A 17871-nucleotide genomic window follows, 5' to 3' on the forward strand; every position below is an offset into this window, starting at 1 on the left:
AGCATTTTTTAATTCAATGTAATTTATGCATCCTTGCCGTCCTGTGTGTGCCTGGCCTGTCAGCCGGTGCCTAGATGAAGGCTGACAGTTGTCATCCAGAGCCTGAAGGTAGCCTCACATAATGACACATTAGACATACTAATGATGTTTTCCTCTGGCATAATGTTTTCTTCTCAACTTTCCCTTACTCCTCGCTTCTCTCCCCCCTCCCCTCTTCTCTCCACCATAGGGATGCTTAGGACACAAACACGCCAAGGAGACTATCTCTGCGTAGAGTGTGGAAAGGGTTTCACCCAACCAAGCCACCTCAGAACTCACATGAGGTCTCACACAGGTATATTTTTCTTTACCATTCCATCAAGCGGGTGGGAGAAGCCCTTACTTACAATATTTCGCCTCGCTCTTAATTTCCTTTGCTAACCTGATTTTTTAATTTTTGTAAAGAGAAAGATTCCCCATTTTGTTTAATTTCATATTTGATTAGCGCTGATCTTGTTCTTTTTCAGGTACTCAATTCCCCTCCCTCCCCACATGCCTGGCATAGCACTGCAGCACAATTGAAATAAGCTTATTTGTAAGGTTTTGGTGTGTGTGTGTTTAAAATAAACCCACCACTTTAATTAGAGAGCAGAATACTCTGGAATGAATATGCTAATGAATTCTCTTGCCATCAGCACAAATTGAAATCAAAGAACCTTTTTGATCCAAACATAAAGCTTTGTTTTGCTGTCTCCTTGCTGCAGACTGAAAGAGGTCTGGGGTTTAATTTTTTTTATTTTATTTGGACAATGATAAAACTCTAAATCTCAGCCCTTTTCAAGCTGTGTGATTTGGAGAACGTCGCAAGCTTGAAGCTGCTAGTGTGTCAAGTTACCTTAATAGCATTACATGAGACAGTGAGACTAGCAGAGGGTTTTTTTATTAAAAAAATATTTCTTTTTCTTTTTTGGAGAAGTGTGAATGATGCATACATAAGCCAGTCTGATGCAAAATGACAGAGGCCAAATGGTAAGTAATTCAAGAAGAGGGTCCCTTTACACATACACTGATAATTAATGTTGTCAGTGATTGCTTTCTTCAGCACTGAAGTCTGAATTAAAAAGGGCAATGGCCTTAGGCTGCCATTAGCACACTCTCTTACAGTAAGTGTTACGGTAAATTGGTATTTTCCGGCTACGGGCGAGGAGCTGGTGTCTCTGCTTTTTCCCCACCCTCCCCCAAATGTGGTTTAATCTGTAATGGACTCGAATATTGTACGCGCACTAACGAAGCTTGAATGTTAATCTGTTAACAAGCCCCCTTGTTCCCACAGTGGTATTTGAGTCTAATGGACTCCGAGGTACTGACGTTCACACCACCTCCGCAGACGCCCCAAAACAAGTATGTTTTACAATTAATTGGGTATTTGGTTTTTAATGTGGTAGCTGGGGAGAAAAAAAAAAGTTACACCGTGATACTCATCAGTAAAGCACTGACTCGTTAGATAATAGTGTAAGTAAACAATAACCGTGCTGTGTTTGGTTTTAGATGCTAAAATTTGTGGAAAGGCCTTACACAAATGAGACAATTTATTAGCAAATGTCAACAAAATTGATAAAAATATATTGAGAAGGGAGGGAGGGTAATTTTTGTAACAGCATATAAAATTGCTATCCTGGTTTCGCTAGATAAGTTCTTCAGTATATATCTGCCCACTTCTCTAATTTCTGAAATGCAGCAACAGTACAACTCATCCATAGTCCGTGTTTTTCTGAAGAGTATTCCTATCACAGTATTATATAGCTCCTATCTTTTGAAAGACGCTTATCTTTCAATCTCTGTGGACTCTGTGTGGTGGTGTGTTTTCCTCTCTTGACAAGCACTTGGCTGTCCTCTAAATTTCCTTATTTTCACTAATGCTGTCCTGGACGTTATGTTTCTTGCTTTTTCTTCCTCCCTGGTGTTTTTGGTTTCATTTTTATTTCCAGTCAGTTCCAGACCACCTAGTTCCCATTGGCCCATCCATGCATAGCATGGACCTAACATCTAGAGCAAGCAAGCTCAGTTGCCTTTTCAAGTTCTGAATGTGATCCTTTATTAGCACAGAAATAAATTCTGATATACACACACACACACTCAGGCAAATACTGAGTAAGCTATGTGTGTTTATTATCGCCTCCGCTAGTACTTCAGCCCATCAGAGGAATTTATCATTTTTTCCATTACAACATCCCCACCATTAGTTTCAGCATGGCAGTAGTGCTTGGAGAACTGCACCCAGGATTCCTTGCACAGGATCTGGAACAAGAGATTGCAATGCCCTGATCCTGAGCACAGACATGAGGAAATGGACCTGTGCATATATTGTGTTGATTCTGGGATGCCTTTGAAAAGAACTTCATCCTATCCTGCCCATAACATTTGGAAATGTTCATCAAGGGAAGAATTAGCATCATGTTGAAGGTTTCAATTTTCCTCAATGGCTGTCAGGAATGTCCATGGGGTAATGGAAAACTTTCAAAGCAGTGAAAATAATAATTGTTGGTAAACACTTCTAAATGTAGGTAATTCATATAGTTAAGCACCTCTAAAAAGTAAGAAGATAAGGACACTTGTGTTAGATACATTCTGGAGCTGGATCTAGATACATTAAAAAAAAATAATTGGGAAAATGCATTGTAAACCTCATAATGGGAAATCATGTTGCTGAAAGATGGAACTTCACAGTGCCATCTGGTGTCACAGTGTTATAACACATTTAAAACACCTTTTCTTTACTAATGTAGCTGAGTCCCAAGTCTTTCATGTCCACCACTTATCTAAAACAATAGCCAACCCAATAACTGGGGCAGAGACTACAACTGACTGACAGACCACAAACTTTACATGGAAAAGCACCTGGGATAAATCCCTGGTACCTCCAGTCAAAATGTGATATGAAGTCTCTGAGATGCTGGAAGGATACTGCTGCTGAGAAGAGCAGCAGTGGGCTAGAGGGACAAAACAGTCCACCTAGGTTGGTACATGGCGGGTACAAGGATATGTTCTTATGATGTTACTTATGAAGCACCACATTGGGGATCCTAGTTCTAGGTGATGGGCCTTTTGCAGCAGTTCTATTTCTTGTTTTATCACAGCTGTCCTTCCATTTCCCATATGTGTCCGCTGCCCTGTCCGTGTCCTTAATTAAAATGCATACTTTAACTGTGTTTACTCTCATCTTTTTCACTGCAGTAGACAAAAGTGCACTTTATCCACAATATCAACTTCTAGTTCATTCTCGGGGGTGGGGAAGGGATCTCAGGGCCTCCAGCATGCTGGTAACACCATGGTTTTCCTGTTATAAACTTCTTAATTGGACAAATAACTATTCAAGACACTGGAGCAAGGTCAGTTCTGGTTATGGCAGTGCCATGATTTCCAGATTTCCTCCATGCTCCATACCATAACAATAGCTTTGGAAAGAAAGATTAAAATGGTTTTCAGTAAAGGTTTGGTGGTTCTTAGCACTGTGGATATAATTGTACCACTGCCACATTTCAGAATGTAGGGAAATGATGCTTATCCCAGGTGATCAGAACTGAGTCCTTTACTGGCCCATTCAAGACTCATTGTAAGATACTAGCTTTTAAAAGAAATGAGTATCCAGCTTAATGACACCTGAAAAAGACTGTCAGTTTTGTGAAACCAATTAAATTACAGTTACTTGCGATTGCTTAACTGAACTAGAGTCTTTTAGATGAGTTTAATCCTCATCTTAAAAGGCTGGTAAATGTCTATGGGTCGATTCCAGTGTTTTTGCAGATGGAATGCAGCTAATGCAACCAATGTTTCTCTTTCTCTTCTCCCTCCATAAGCCTCACAAGGGGATCGGTGGGCGGAGGGGGGAGCTTACATTTGTCTTTGCATATCTCATGTTTGTAAATCAAGTCTAATAATATAATTACAATGGGTGTGTTTCACATTCCATTCTACCTTTATACTACATTCAAATGTGCACACACGTAGTGTGGGAGAGGTTCAAAGTAAACTTTCATGCCGTACGTGAAAATGTTCCAAGAAATTGTCTATGGGTGGAACAGAAGCTGATTTAGAAGGTGCCCCCTCCCACAGTAACTCCATTGTGTTGCGTTAGAGGCTATCTTCTCTTATTTGCAATACAATCATTCTGAAGCAATTTTAACACGCATATGTCTCAAAGCATAATGCAATTTTTTTACTTTTTATGTGATAGAAATAAACTGAGATTGGTTGAAATCATGGAATCCCAAAACATAACTGCAGTAACTTGTCAACTGGTTCACATGTAATGCTAAGCCATGTTCTATAAATCATGGTTTCATTTGATCAGCTGAACACAGCCTGGTGCCTTAATCATAGTTCATTAACCAGAAACTAGTCATACTAGTCATGATTTAATAAATAACACCCATCTGATGTAAAAACTTAGATATCCATGCTGGCTTTGCTCTCACACTTTAAAGAAGGAACATGGATGTGAAAATACGTGGGGAAAATCTTCCCCCTCCATTAATATGATTAAATTCCACATGCCAAAACCTCCATGGTGGAATCTAGGTAAAGGTAAAGGGACCCCTGACCATTAGGTCCAGTTGTGACTGACTCTGGGGTTGCGGTGCTCATCTTGCTTTATTGGCCGGTGTACAGCTTCTGGGTCATGTGACCAGCATGACTAAGCCTCTTCTGGCAAACCAGAGCAGCGCACGGGAACGCCGTTTACCTTCCAGCCGGAGTGGTACCTATTTATCTACTTGCACTTTGATGTGCTTTCGAACTGCTAGGTTGGCAGGAGCAGGGACCGAACAACGGGAGCTCACCCCATTGCAGGGATTTGAACCGCCGACCTTCTGACTGGAAAGTCCTAGGCTCTGTGGTTTAACCCACAGCACCACCTGCAATGGTGGAATCTAGACACATATAAAAAATGTTGTGAAAAAGCTTTTTTTAAAAAAAAAGTTTTGAAAAATATATTGAATTTGCCATAGCTCACCCTCTAGTGTCACATTTGTATACAGTGGTACCTCAGTTTAAGGACAGTCCGGTTTAAGAACGATTTATGTACAAACTTCGCAAAACTGGAAATAGTGTCTTGCTTTGAGAACTTTACCTCGATCTAAGAACGGAAGCTGAATGGTGGAAGGGCACCGGCAGTGGGAGGCCTCATTAGGGAAAGCAGACCTTGGTTTAAGAATGGTTTTTGTTTAAGAACAGACTTCTGGAGCTGATTAAGTTCATAAAATGAGATACCACTATAATGCACTTTACAACACACTTATAATGTTTTATTTGCAGCTGTTTAGCTGTACAATGCAGTGCATATTTGGCCCTGGATTTGGGCTATTGAACTGCTTTCAGTGGGACTGGTCAGTAACAGTTTGAGAAAGTCTGTAGATTAGATAAAAAATAATCTGGCATTTACCACAAAACTCAAAAGGCGTACAAAAATATACCATGTTTACAGTATGGTAATTAATAGGCATATTCTCAAAAATTGTTAAAATGAAAAAGTTTGGAAGATAATTAGGTGGGGAGGAAGTTCACAATGAATCATTAGCTGCTTAAACATTCTTAAGTAGAAAACATTTCAATGGTTGGTTGTAGAGATGAATACATTTTATCATACATCTAGACTTTCATGTGTTTGAGAAAGAGTAGAAAAATGTGATCAAAGGGAAAACACAGGCAAATATTACTACAAAATCTTTTCTCTTTTCTTGACAATTTTCCTTTGCAGTGTTAAGTACTAGTGCTAAGGTAGCAATCTAAAGAATACTGAAGCTACCAACCTTGGTATCTTCAGCTAAACGTCCTCTTTTTGACATTTCATTGACATATGGAATAATATCATGCCTGCTTTCTTTGGCTTTTTTAGCCGTATGATTAATAGTTTATTGCAAATGCTTTTTTTAAAGATAGTTAGACTGAGCCCAAGAATTCCATTAATCAAAATAATGCATAATGAACAAATAAATGGCAATCAACTTTGTCTCCTTCACAGCTATAAATATTATAGTACAGTCAAGGAACAGGTAGATCCAGTTTGGACTGGACTGTTTGTGTTTCCTTTTGCTCACAGATGATTCAACTGACATGTTGAAGCAAAGAAGACCACATCTTGGCACCCTTTAATTTTTAGCTGAATGTGGGCAAGTCCATCCACTCAGCCATTCATTATCATAAACATCTTTTAAAAATACCATGAGTTTGCCTATATTTACACAGAAACATCTCTAATTTCTTCTGCAGATTTCTCGGAGGAAGAGAGGAGAGAATTGCTTTTGGTCTGCACAGAGTTGTATCCAAAGCTTGCTCTTCTTCTTGTGCATCTTAACTTCCACATTCTCTCCTCTCCGTTGCAGTCCCCCACCCACCCTCAAAATCTAATCCAGAAAACTGTGGGACTCTCTCAGAGTAGATTTTTTTTGGGGGGGGGGGAGTGCATGGGGAGAATAGAGGAAGAGGAAGTTCCCTTGTACAAGGGGAAACACACTTGCTCAGTGTTTCACTTTTCATGCCTCTCTTGTTACTCTGCATTGCATTGCACTAACTTTATTGTGTGTATGGATTCGTTTGCACATATTTACTGCTGGGTTTTTTTTGTTTTACAACGTAGAATAAATTTTTAAGAGAAGTGCTATCTAAGGGACAAACAGAAATGAAAAGATGCATCAAGAAGTGCTGGTTCCAGCTAATTAAAATGCAAAACCAGATCCAGATCTGGTTAGATCTAGATATCCTATAACCAGTTCCGAATTATGGAAGTGGGAGAGGGAAGACCATTTCTGCTGATTTCTCCTTCTCCCAAATCACCATGCAGCTCCCTGTATGCACTATTAAAACTCCACTCGGGGGAGGACCCACTGGATAAATATGGGAAGTACTACAGGAGCCTGCAAGCTAAAGCAAAAAGCAAAAAGCATCCCCTTCTGTTCTGTGAGCTTTTGCTGGGTCGCCAGCCCTTCTGTGAGCTGGATAAGCCCTTCCATGAAGCAGCCGTTCCATGTGGAGAGGGCTCTCCTGGATCCAAGCCTGCTATTTTTAATAGTTTGATTTTTGCAGGCAGACAAAACTTTTCAGAGTACCAGTGTTTTGTTTTGTTTAAGAAGAGTTCCCATCTTTTCATTAGATCAGTTCTTTGCTTGATCCATGCTTTCTTCATGGTGCTAGTTAACTCATCCCTATTATCACATCTGTAACAGGGTCAATGTGCTCATAGCAAATTGGTGGCTTTATTTCCCCCCACCCACCTGCCACCATCCTTTACACTGGTTGCTGGCCATCAAGCTGCCATAACTGTGCTGGCAGCCCAAACTTTGTGTGGCAAATAAACCATGTGGAATCCAAGAGATACACCCCAGCATCTTCTGTATAATTCCAAGAGATTCAGTGGCAGCTTATGTAGTGTAACAGTATAGGGTAGTTCTTTCTTGAGTCACCTTAGCAGTTCACTGTCGGTTGTATCCAGTGCCATGTTATTCAGAGTAGACTCACACATTTCACTGTTCCTAAGTAGGCTTAGCCTTGGATACAACCCTATGTTTGTGCTTAGCCTTAGTTTTGGAAGGTGTCTAAGGGCATCATGACACCTTGATCTGTAATTCATGATAATGTATTCCTAAAAAACAAACCAGCCACCCAAGTATGCCAGTAATATAGTTGTATAGGTTGGATCTCAGAAAGAAATTTAAGGTGACCTTTCTAAAACTCACTGGCAGCTGTGAGGGGCCAAGTATTGAAGAACCGCAATAACCACAGTGGCTTTCCACATTCCGATGGCAAAAGCATGCTGTTTAATCAGAAGCATCCCCATTTGGTTTGGAGGTTGTTTGAATACCTGCTTGCGATACAGACAGGCAGCTTTTATGAGCAATGGAATCAAATAATTGATTTGAAGTCATTTGGTCTGGAGCCAGTTAAACTAGCTTCAGATACTTGGCATCTTTATCTCTTGGTGGAGCTTTAGTATCACCTTGGCCCCCCATCCTGTAATGGCTGCAGTTCATCTCTTCTTCCGTGTAACAGGGAAACTTTTTCTCAAACTTCCTTTAAAACTAAACAAAAACCTCTTGCCTCTTTAGAGCACTTTCTCTTATGGTAATGCAGACATTCACACAATATCATTACATATTCTAATTTAGCACTGAGGGCTCTGTTCCCATCGTAGTAACACAAGTGTGGGGAAGCTTTGCTCTGAGCTATGGCCTTCTCCAGTATCGTACCCAGAGAGAATTCCACTAATGTGGTCTGCTTAGGGAAGAATTATTGAACACCCCTCCCACTCATTGCCTGAGCTCCTGGCCCTCTTGCTAATCTTATGTTGTGGGACAGTTGCTAACCCCTTTCATGTTTCTCCGCTATGTGTTAATTCTCCTCTGTGGGTGAATTACAACTGGACCTGTAGGGCAAGCCTTCCCGAGGAGTCACTGACGAAGATGGCTGTCCCACATAGATACCTAATTACACCCTCGGGCCAAGGTCCCTTCTTCCATCGCTCTCTCTTTCTCCCCCCCCCTTTTTTTTGTTTCTCTGGCAATTCTTATCCAGGGAGACTGGATCAAGCTGTTCCTTTTCTCTCCCACCACAGACTTCCTTCCCATATTCCCTAGTGCACCTGTAGCCCAGTTCAGTACGATATTTTGTGTGTGTGTGTGTGAGTGAGTGAGAGAGAGAGAGAGAGAGAGATAGGAGGGCCTCTCTCTTTTTTAATTTAACGATGAGCATCACCTCTTGAAATTGTTCGCCTATCTCTTAGGCATGATGTAGCTGTGCAAAAATATAAGGCATCTTTCTCAGTTTACTGCAAGGAATCCAGCAACCAACTAAATAAGTTTTATCACATCTTTCACTCAGTTACCGTTTCCTACATTTCAAATATACTGCAGTCTGTACAGCTGCTCCCCCTCCCTGTTTCACCCCTTTAATTTTGTTGCAAATCTTCCCAACTCACAGCAGACATTTGACTGGTAAATGCCATGAATCTTAGGCCGGCCTTAATTAGGATGCTTTTCTCTCCCTAAATCTATTAACAAAGGGGAGATGCTTAATACATTATGTCAACCAGCCCAAGCTCTTCTTTAGTTCTTCCCAGGACTGCCATAGGCACGGCTTGAAATTTACTGGGAATGGTGGTTCTTTTTGCATGGATGTTGAGTCTTACGTTGTGTTAATTTAAAATGGTCTGTTTCCCTTCATCAAGGCTTTAGCTTAAGGTTAATGTATGAACATAAGATGCATTGTGCCATAGAGCTTTAGCAATCAGGATTGTAAGCCACATTGTTCGGACAGGGCTGCTCAGAATGCCAATGCCAGAGAGCTGGAGGCATCCATTTCATCCCGACTTTATTTTGAGGTTTACTTGGGTGTGGAACAGCCCCTTCTGCTTTTCCAATGTGGTAATTTTCCTTTTATGGAAACCGGTCAAAACTCTTACATATCTGATTACTTTATTTTGAAAATAGTTGTTACCCACTCTTCATTGCCACAGGCAATCCTAGAGCAGGGCACAAAAATATGGACTGATTGATTGATTGATTGATTGATTGGGTTTCTATGCTGCTTTTTGTCACACCTGACAGTGTACATAATACATCATATAATTACAAATCACAGAACACAATAAAGTACCAGCAACATCGGTAATAAAATCACAAAAGCAGTTCTATAAAACGAAACAAAAATCTCAAGGGTCAAAAAAATAAGTGAAGCAAATAAATAAAAAACACAGCTAAAAATGCATAGCAACCGATTTAAACCACCAAGATATACTATAAGAGTATTTCAGAGGGGAAATTCCACAAATATAAGTTCCACAAATCAAGCACCACTGCAGAGGGCTGTGCTGCCCTAGCTTATTAGAGGCGTATACAGTGGTGCCTCGCAAGACGAATGCCTCGCAAGACGAAAAACTCGCTAGACGAAAGGGTTTTTCGGTTTTGCGTTGCTTCGCTAGATGAATTTCCCTATGGGCTTGCTTCGCAAGACGAAAACGTCTTGTGCTTTTTTCTTAAAGCCGCTTGAAGAGGCGCAGTTGCGACGGACCGTGCTTCGCAAGACGAAAAACATCGCAAGACGAAGACTCGCGGAACGAATTATTTTCGTCTTGCGAGGCACCACTGTATACAGTCTATGCTCTCAAACCTAGCTTGATCTGATGATTACCATAAGGTCTCTTTTACAGGAAGGGACACTTTCGATTGCCGCTCACATCTGTGTAATTAGCCGTCGCCTCAACACATATAATAATTTTAATAATACGTTTATTATTCACACCCCACCTATCTGGCCGGTTTGCCCCTGCAATAGTTTGTTGCAGACAATCTATACTATGCATACTATACATATTGATACGAGAGATCTTATTGCCAGCAGAGAGACAGTAATCAGTAGATTTCATTAAAAGAGGAGAGCAGGGTCTGATTCACACAAACAAACAGCTGTGTGGGTGGCCACTTCAAATATAGCGACATGAGGGTTGTTTTCTGTGGATCTGCCATTTGTATGAAGTTGCTTCCTGTGCAGTTCAAACTGCATGTGAATGTAAACTCTCACTTTTGGTTTGAGCCTCTCTCTCTCTCTCTCTCTCTCTCTCTCTCTCTCTGTGTGTGTGTGTGTTGCGGCTGCATGAATATCCCCGTAAGAATGGAATAAGGTTGGTCCTAAACACAGGATCAGAACAACTTGCCATTAAAACAGATCGTTAAACAAAATTCGGTCCTCCTCCACTATATTCTTCAATGCCAGAAAATAAATCCTTGTCAACTATACTTTTTCCTGGAGGCTTAGGCGTGCTACTGTGCAGGGATTTGACCAAATTTTGGGATCTCCCTTCAGTGCAGAGACAGGGAACCTGTGGCTCTCCAGACACTGAACTACAACTCCCATAATCCTTGACCATTGGCCATGCTGGCTGAGGCTGATGAGAATTGGGAGTCCCATCGACACCTGGGGAGCCAGGGGTTCCCCAGTTGCTATGTACAGAGTGAACCCAACCTGCTTTCTTAGGGCTCCTTTAAAATCTCACCCAAGCATGTGGTGGATCTTGTCACATGAACAATGATTACATTTTAAGCCAAAAGAGAAATTCTAAATTGCTAGCAGGCTGTCCGGCACAAAGAATCCAATAACTATGTACACTGTATCAATGTATTGATTCACGGATGGGGAAGATGGCATGCTTCTGTGCTTGGAAGATGGGGTATTTTGGCACGGGTGGAAATCTTAGACCCAGGGGCCAAATGTGGCCCTCAAAACATCTCTTGTTGGCCCTCAGACCTTTCCCCTTGTTGGCCCTGCTTAACAACTTGAGTGTTTTCGCCTGGCTGGAAAAGTATCCTTGAACTCTAATAATGCCTCTTGGTTGTATGGTTGAAGAATAGATAACAGTGTGTTTGTGTGTCTCTGTGTGTAAAAAATAGCCTACAGCACAAATGTAAAATTTATCTTCACTAGTCTGCCTCTGAAATGTGGCCCCTGAACTAAAAAGATTTCCTCACCCTTGTAGTACGGCGTAAGACATTTTGGATCCTTGAATATAGTTCCCTATTCAGCTCACATGAACTTCAATCTGGTCCTGCCACCAAAAGCAATTTAAAAACTACCCTATCATTTACTTATAAATCCCCTCAGTTACCGTAAAATTTTGCTTCCCCCTTCCTCTGGTCTTTTCCCCCTTCTTCTAGCTATTCTTAACCTTTTCTTAAATGCTCCTTCAGTCACTATTATTTGCTATTCTAGTATGTCATAGAGTTTATAGGAACTTGACATGCTGTGCTCTCACTGAAGATGATTAAAAATAACTCTTTGTGATGTATTAGGTCAACGTTAATGTGCATAATGCTAATAAAAAGGTAGCTGGGGCCAGTAAAGAATGTGAAATTGCTCAACTGCTAGCCTAGAAATGGAAGCAAGAATAATAAAAAAAAGTGTTACGAGAAAATAAGAATAATAAAATGCTCTGCCTCTTCCCTGTTCTATCTCCCCTCTCCCTCCATTTAGGCGAGAGACCCTTCCAGTGCAGATATTGTCCATACAGTGCCTCTCAGAAAGGGAACCTAAAGACGCATGTCCAATGTGTACACCGGGTTCCTTTTGACAACAGCCAGTACCTTGATCGACGGTTCCTACAGCCTCCAAATAATTATTCTCACAACCCTATGGAAGAACAGCTGGAAAACCTCCTTGCAAAGCATGCGGTCCCAGGAGCAACTGTGTTACAATGAAATCTGTGCTCTGTGCTTTGCTGGAAAGCGATGCCTCCGAACTGTTAATCATTTTTAAAATAAATGAAGAAGCTGCAGAAAGATATATACAAATTGACATACTAATCAGTCCCCACAGCTCCTTATTTCCTTTATAACAAACAGTGGCGTTGGCAAGCTTTCTGGTGGCGCAAGGCATCTATATTAATCAAGATAACTTTTTTTAGACACTGGAAAAATTAAACTTTATATGATTTGGAGGGCAGCACTACAACAAAATCCTCTCTCATGGTTGCTTGAATCTTTAACACACACACACACACACACACACACACACGTGGATTTGGGAATGTGGGATGGAGTGATTAATGAAACTGCCATTAGCTGTCATGCTGGGGGAAAAAAAACACAACTTTTCCCCTTCCCCCCAAAAGGAAGAAAGCAAAATGGAAGAGTCATTCAGTGCTGTGAAAGCCAGGCTTGATGAAGGACGGAAGGGACTAAAGAGAAAGACCATCATTCTGCAGTGAGGTTGTTTCATGATAGTTTGGGGACCACTTGCATTTCCAGTGGGCTTATCCTTGACTGCACACCATTAATAGTATGTGAATATGGAAATTGAAACACTTCTTTAAAATGCTTCTCTTTTCACTTCAGAAAGAAAAGAAAATGGCTAGTCAAACACTAAAAAGGAGAGGAAGAAGAAAAACAGGCTTCTGTGTTTTGTTTTGTTTTTACTCTCAGGGCCTTTCTAATTGTTTGTTTATCCTGCTCTTTCTTTCAGTGCTACTTTCTGTGACCTGATCACAAAGGAAATGTGCATGCTTTTTAAAAATAAAATTAAAAAGAGTGGGGGGGATGATTCAGCTGTTTAAAGCTGCTGATTTGTATGCTTTTAATAGAAAGAAAGAAAGAAAGAAAGAAAGAAAGAAAGAAAGAAAGAAAGAAAGAAAGAAAGAAAGAAAAGAGTTCAGGCAGACCTAGGCCCTTAGGGTACTTTATGTGCCTGTATTTCTGTGCAGCAAGCCAGTTACCCTTTCTGGGCCCTTGTGACATTTTGAAGAGAGAGAGAAAAAAGATGAATAGCTTATTTCGTGGTGACAGGTCAGTGTTCATCTAATGTGTCATGTCTTGTACTTGGTAATCACTGGGGTAAGGGGGAGAGAAAGGAAGCTTTATATACCTCTTCTACAGTAGTTCTTTTCAGTGCAGGTTTTCAAGGTAAGGGTGCGGTTGCAGGTTGCTAACCATCCAGTGTCTGCAATTCATTTTTTTAAAAAATAAATAAATTCCACAGGTATAAATATTTTTCTTTCCCTTCATTGCTATGGCACTATGTGTGATGGTAATAATTCAGATTTTCAGATTTTGCACGTATAATTTTATGCATCATCATCATAAAAATGCTGCCTTGAAAAAAATATTCTGTGAAAAACTTTTTGCAAAAAAGAAGAAGAAGCTTTACTAGGTTTTTTTAAAATTGTAACATTTTTGTAAAGGCAGAAAAAGGATTTTTTAAAAAAAACTAGCATGCTAAATATATTTTTCAAAAAAAGCAATAATTTTACATGTACAGAAATGGCGCTAACCTTTTAATACTGATCGAGAGCAACCGTTTACTTTCTACAAATAATGGGATAGTGCTGTCTTTGAAGTAAATGGGCTTCTTACACAAAGAATTTTAAATGTGTACTTTTTCTGTGCTAATTTTGTTTTTGTCTCTCTTTGATTTGGGTTTCTACTTAATTGCAGATTACTTGACCGTTCTTGCTTTACAGTTGCTGACGATAATGCAATTGAAACGTTTGTATGCAATTTGCTGGTTTGGGATTTTTGTTTGATTCCTCATACACCAACTGTATGCCTGCTGTAATCCTGGTATAGCTAAGAATATCTGTGCAAATGCCTATATAAGTGATTGTAATCTGCTGTCTTTTGAAGTTATCTTGCAGAAATTTGTATAGACACATTCCACACTCCCCCCCCTTCCTGTACCCCACTCCACTTTCAAGACCCCCCCCCCCAAATCAGCTCATTTTCTGTCTTGATTAACACTTGATCAATTTGGGATTCACACTCAAGTGCTACTTTCCCCCTTTATCAAGCACTTATTTTCCTTGTTTAAAGCAAACAGGTAAGGATTCAGGAATGCACCAAGGTAGCTGCTTTGCCTATTTTGTGTGTTTGTAGTTATTAAAAAACCCTTCTGTCCCTCAAAAGTTATATGAGTGTCATGTACAGCTGTAATTATTTATGTTGGTTGATTGTGTTTTGTTGTTGACGGGGGGTTTTTTTGGGGGGGTGATGGGGGTTTTTTGTTTTTGAAAGCTGATATGAAAGGATCTTAGTTAATATTAAGACTTTAAAAGCTCCTCCTGGAGACTGTTTACTTCAGGACTGTCTGACACAGAGAAAGTGCTGTCACTGCCATTACCAGGGTACTAATCAGCAAAGTTTACAATCATAATTTAGCTACATGAAGAACAACAGCAGGGGAAATCAGTTTAAATAATTATATGCTGTGTATAGCACAGAAATGAGATTTTCACTTAATTAAACAAGAAATGGGGAGGCTGAGGGGGAGCAGTCATTAAAGAGCAGCCGTTTTCACGTGTGAATCCCAAGCATTGTAATTTCCTCCTTTATCATCCATATTGTATCGATTTGTTAATTCAGTTAGACCATAGTGCTTAGGATGATTTGTGTTCTTATTTATTTAGTTCTTTGGGTTTCAGATAGCTTCCCCCCCTTTTTTTAGGAAACTTGATAATTTTGTAGCATGACACACTTTGTAAGCCATCTTCTGACTGTTACAGAGACTTTTCTACTACCTCTATCAATCTGTTTCTTTTCCTTAACAGGTTTTCTACAGTGTTGCAGTCTAATGTACCTTAGACAATAAAGGGTTCGATTATGAGCACTGCAGATGGTGTATCAGCTATACCTTTCTCAATCTCTCCTTTTGTTTTCCTCCCCCCCCCTTTTTGCCCTCCAATAAAAAAAAAACATGAGCCATAGCAATTCACCTTCTGCTCTGACACACATTAAAATACTCTACAACAGGCTTCCTCAACCTCAGCCCTCCACATGTTTTGAGAGACTACAATTCCCATCATCCCTGACCACTGGTCCTGCTAGCTAGGGATCATGGGAGTTGTAGGCCAAAAACATCTGGAGGGCCAAAGTTGAGGAAGCCTGCTCTACAAGGACCAAAACCAGGACACAGGAGTAACGGCACCTTTCCAAAATGCTATGTTTGCTTTCACCTTTGTATTCCTTAGATGATTTCTACTGCAAGTGAATGGCTCTGTGTACACACCATACTGTTAAAGTACATTTAAAGCACATTTCCTCCTCCAAAGAATTCTGGGCACTGTGGTTTACCTCACACAGAATTTCAATCACCAGCAACTCTTAACAGACTGCAGTGCCCCATGATTCTTTGAGGGGGGAAACATGCTTGACAGCATCTTCCTTAGGGGATCAAAAAAACAAACAAAAAAGGTTGGAGTGGAAGACATGAGTTCTCATAATTTCAGAACAGCCACGTGCAAGTTTGGAATGGGTGACATTGATGCTTTGTGATCTGGTTCACACAATGCGTGTCAATAGCTCCTTTGCTGCCCACTCATCCTCGAGAAAAAACTATGCCACATACATGAAAGAAGAGTGACCAACATCTGCCCATCCCCACCAACTGAATATAACCAGATGAGAGACAGATAATGTGTGAAAGATTAACACTCAATTAGAGGGATATGACTGGAAATAGTTCCCAATTTATTTGGATTTCTTTCCGACTTTCCACTCCCCTAATACATAAAATGGGGGGGGGGTAGCAGAATTAAAAAATGTTCAATGCAGGGCACTATTCTGGTTGAAGATAATGATCTCCATAATTCAGCTTGTCTTGCCAGTAGTGATTTTCTAACAATCCAGAGCACAGCAGCTTTGGGGAGTGTCCAAATCACTACGATTTTACCTAAAATAAAGTGAGGTGAAAATTCCTGTGTCAAAGATGAACCTGCGTGGATTCTATCAATGATATCATTCCAGAAATGTTCACTTACGAAGATCTCCGAAACACATACTAGATTCACTTCTGAGCTTCTGCATCAGTAAGATCTCTAAAATACCCAAATCAAGTTTCATAAGTCTGAGTTCTAGATCCACATATGACAGTGATTTGTATATTCTGGGTCCTGCAATTTATTACCCTGGTCAATGCATTTGGATGGCTATGTGATGTTATTACCATTAGAGAGAAAAACATCAACAAAACCAGAAAAGCCTTGGTTTATTATGTTGTTTATCCTTTCAAAATGGAGGAAAGATCTGTAGCATATCTATTACACTGAATCCTGCTTGTGCATGGGAAACACAGTAGAGTATTTGTTCATTTGAGAGGTGATTGTAAATATCTTAAGGACTTTTTTTGAACCAGCGGCAAAATTAATGAGCAAAAATTGAGCATTAATATAGTACCTTAAAACTTTTATCTATTCTACTAGTTGTGCTCAACAACAATGGGTAGGAGATCAGGATCCTATACCCCATTGACGGGATACAGACTCATGTCTGTTTCCTCTGCTGAGGACATGCTATGCTTCTATTCCTCACTTGTGTCTCCTTGGGTGTTCACAGTACGAACAAAACCATGCTGAAAGCCCAAAGCTGGGCACTTCATAAGAAGTCAGTCTCCTTAAAATCTCCATTGACCATGGGCAATGACAAGGAATGGCCAGTTAAAAGGGATATGATGGCCCAATGACAAGGAAAAGGCTGGAAAGACAATTTGCCTCTCCTTTCTAAGCGGCTTGTCCTATTAACACAAGGGAACAGGAAGTATGAGATGTGTGTGTTGGCTTAATGCAAGTGTTCATCTGTCTCAAATTTGCTACCAGAGATGTGGCAGTATCCTTAGCAAATAGGCAAGCGACAAGACACCTTGCAAAGTGCTCTGGAAAATGAAGTTTTCACACCAAACAGTGCAAACCAGGGTTCTCTACCAGTACTTAAAATGGTCGGTGCAGCACTTCAGAGGACCTTCCTTTTTATTATTTCCTAAGCAGATGCTTTGCTGCAGCAGGCCTTTGAGGTTGCTGGAGGGCTGGCACATCTAGCACTCTCCAGTATGCGGTTTGTACACTTCATCGTTGTACGTTGGATGACAGTGAAGTGGGGGTAATGCCCCAAGCCTCTGTGAAAGCACATTTAATATTTAAATAGCCTCATGAATTTCTGATTACCAGTTTGAATATTTTTCTACCAAAAAAATTAACAATGTATATCACAGTTGGTAAAATAAAGACTAGCATTATATTTGTTCTTTTGAAAACACACACGTTCCGACGAGCAGGTCATTCAACCTAGCTTAAAAGAGGTATTTCTCTACAAGAAGTTGGTAAAGTTATAAAGAAAATAGATCATGTTTCCCTGGTTTGTTCCTCCTGTAAGATAAACTCATGCCATGTCATCTGTTATCTCCATCATCTGGAGTGCAGCGCCATAAAAAGTCCTCAGGGGAAGAGAGTTATTCTGAGAAGTGGAAAAGTATTTATTAGCCTTATGAATACTCTCTTTTCCCTATCTGTCTCTAAAAGCCTCCCAATCTTTCAAAGTTGAGGCTTGCATTCGCTTGTAATTAAGCTGTAACTTGGATTTAGAGCTGCCT

General features: G+C 40.3%; 1 protein-coding gene across 3 annotated transcripts in view; it reads left to right on the forward strand.

The window, feature by feature from the left end:
* The window catches only part of ZNF516 (zinc finger protein 516), a 121879-nt gene extending 106741 nt beyond the window's left edge, over window positions 1-15138 (forward strand). For 2 of the 3 annotated variants that reach the window (XM_081205777.1, XM_081205776.1), the window contains exons 4-5: window positions 230-334; window positions 11995-15138. In XM_081205777.1, coding sequence (XP_081061903.1) covers window positions 230-334; window positions 11995-12218 — 329 coding nt within the window. In that variant the 3' untranslated portion in view covers window positions 12219-15138. Of the gene's footprint in view, window positions 1-229; window positions 335-1312; window positions 1381-11994 lie in introns of all 3 variants that reach the window. The other variant, XM_081205778.1, reaches the window with a different exon arrangement.
* The last annotated feature ends 2733 nt before the right edge of the window (window positions 15139-17871 follow it).

The sequence above is a fragment of the Podarcis bocagei genome (assembly GCF_964188305.1).
Source record: "Podarcis bocagei genome assembly, chromosome: 8".
Classification (NCBI taxonomy): Eukaryota; Metazoa; Chordata; class Lepidosauria; order Squamata; family Lacertidae; genus Podarcis; species Podarcis bocagei.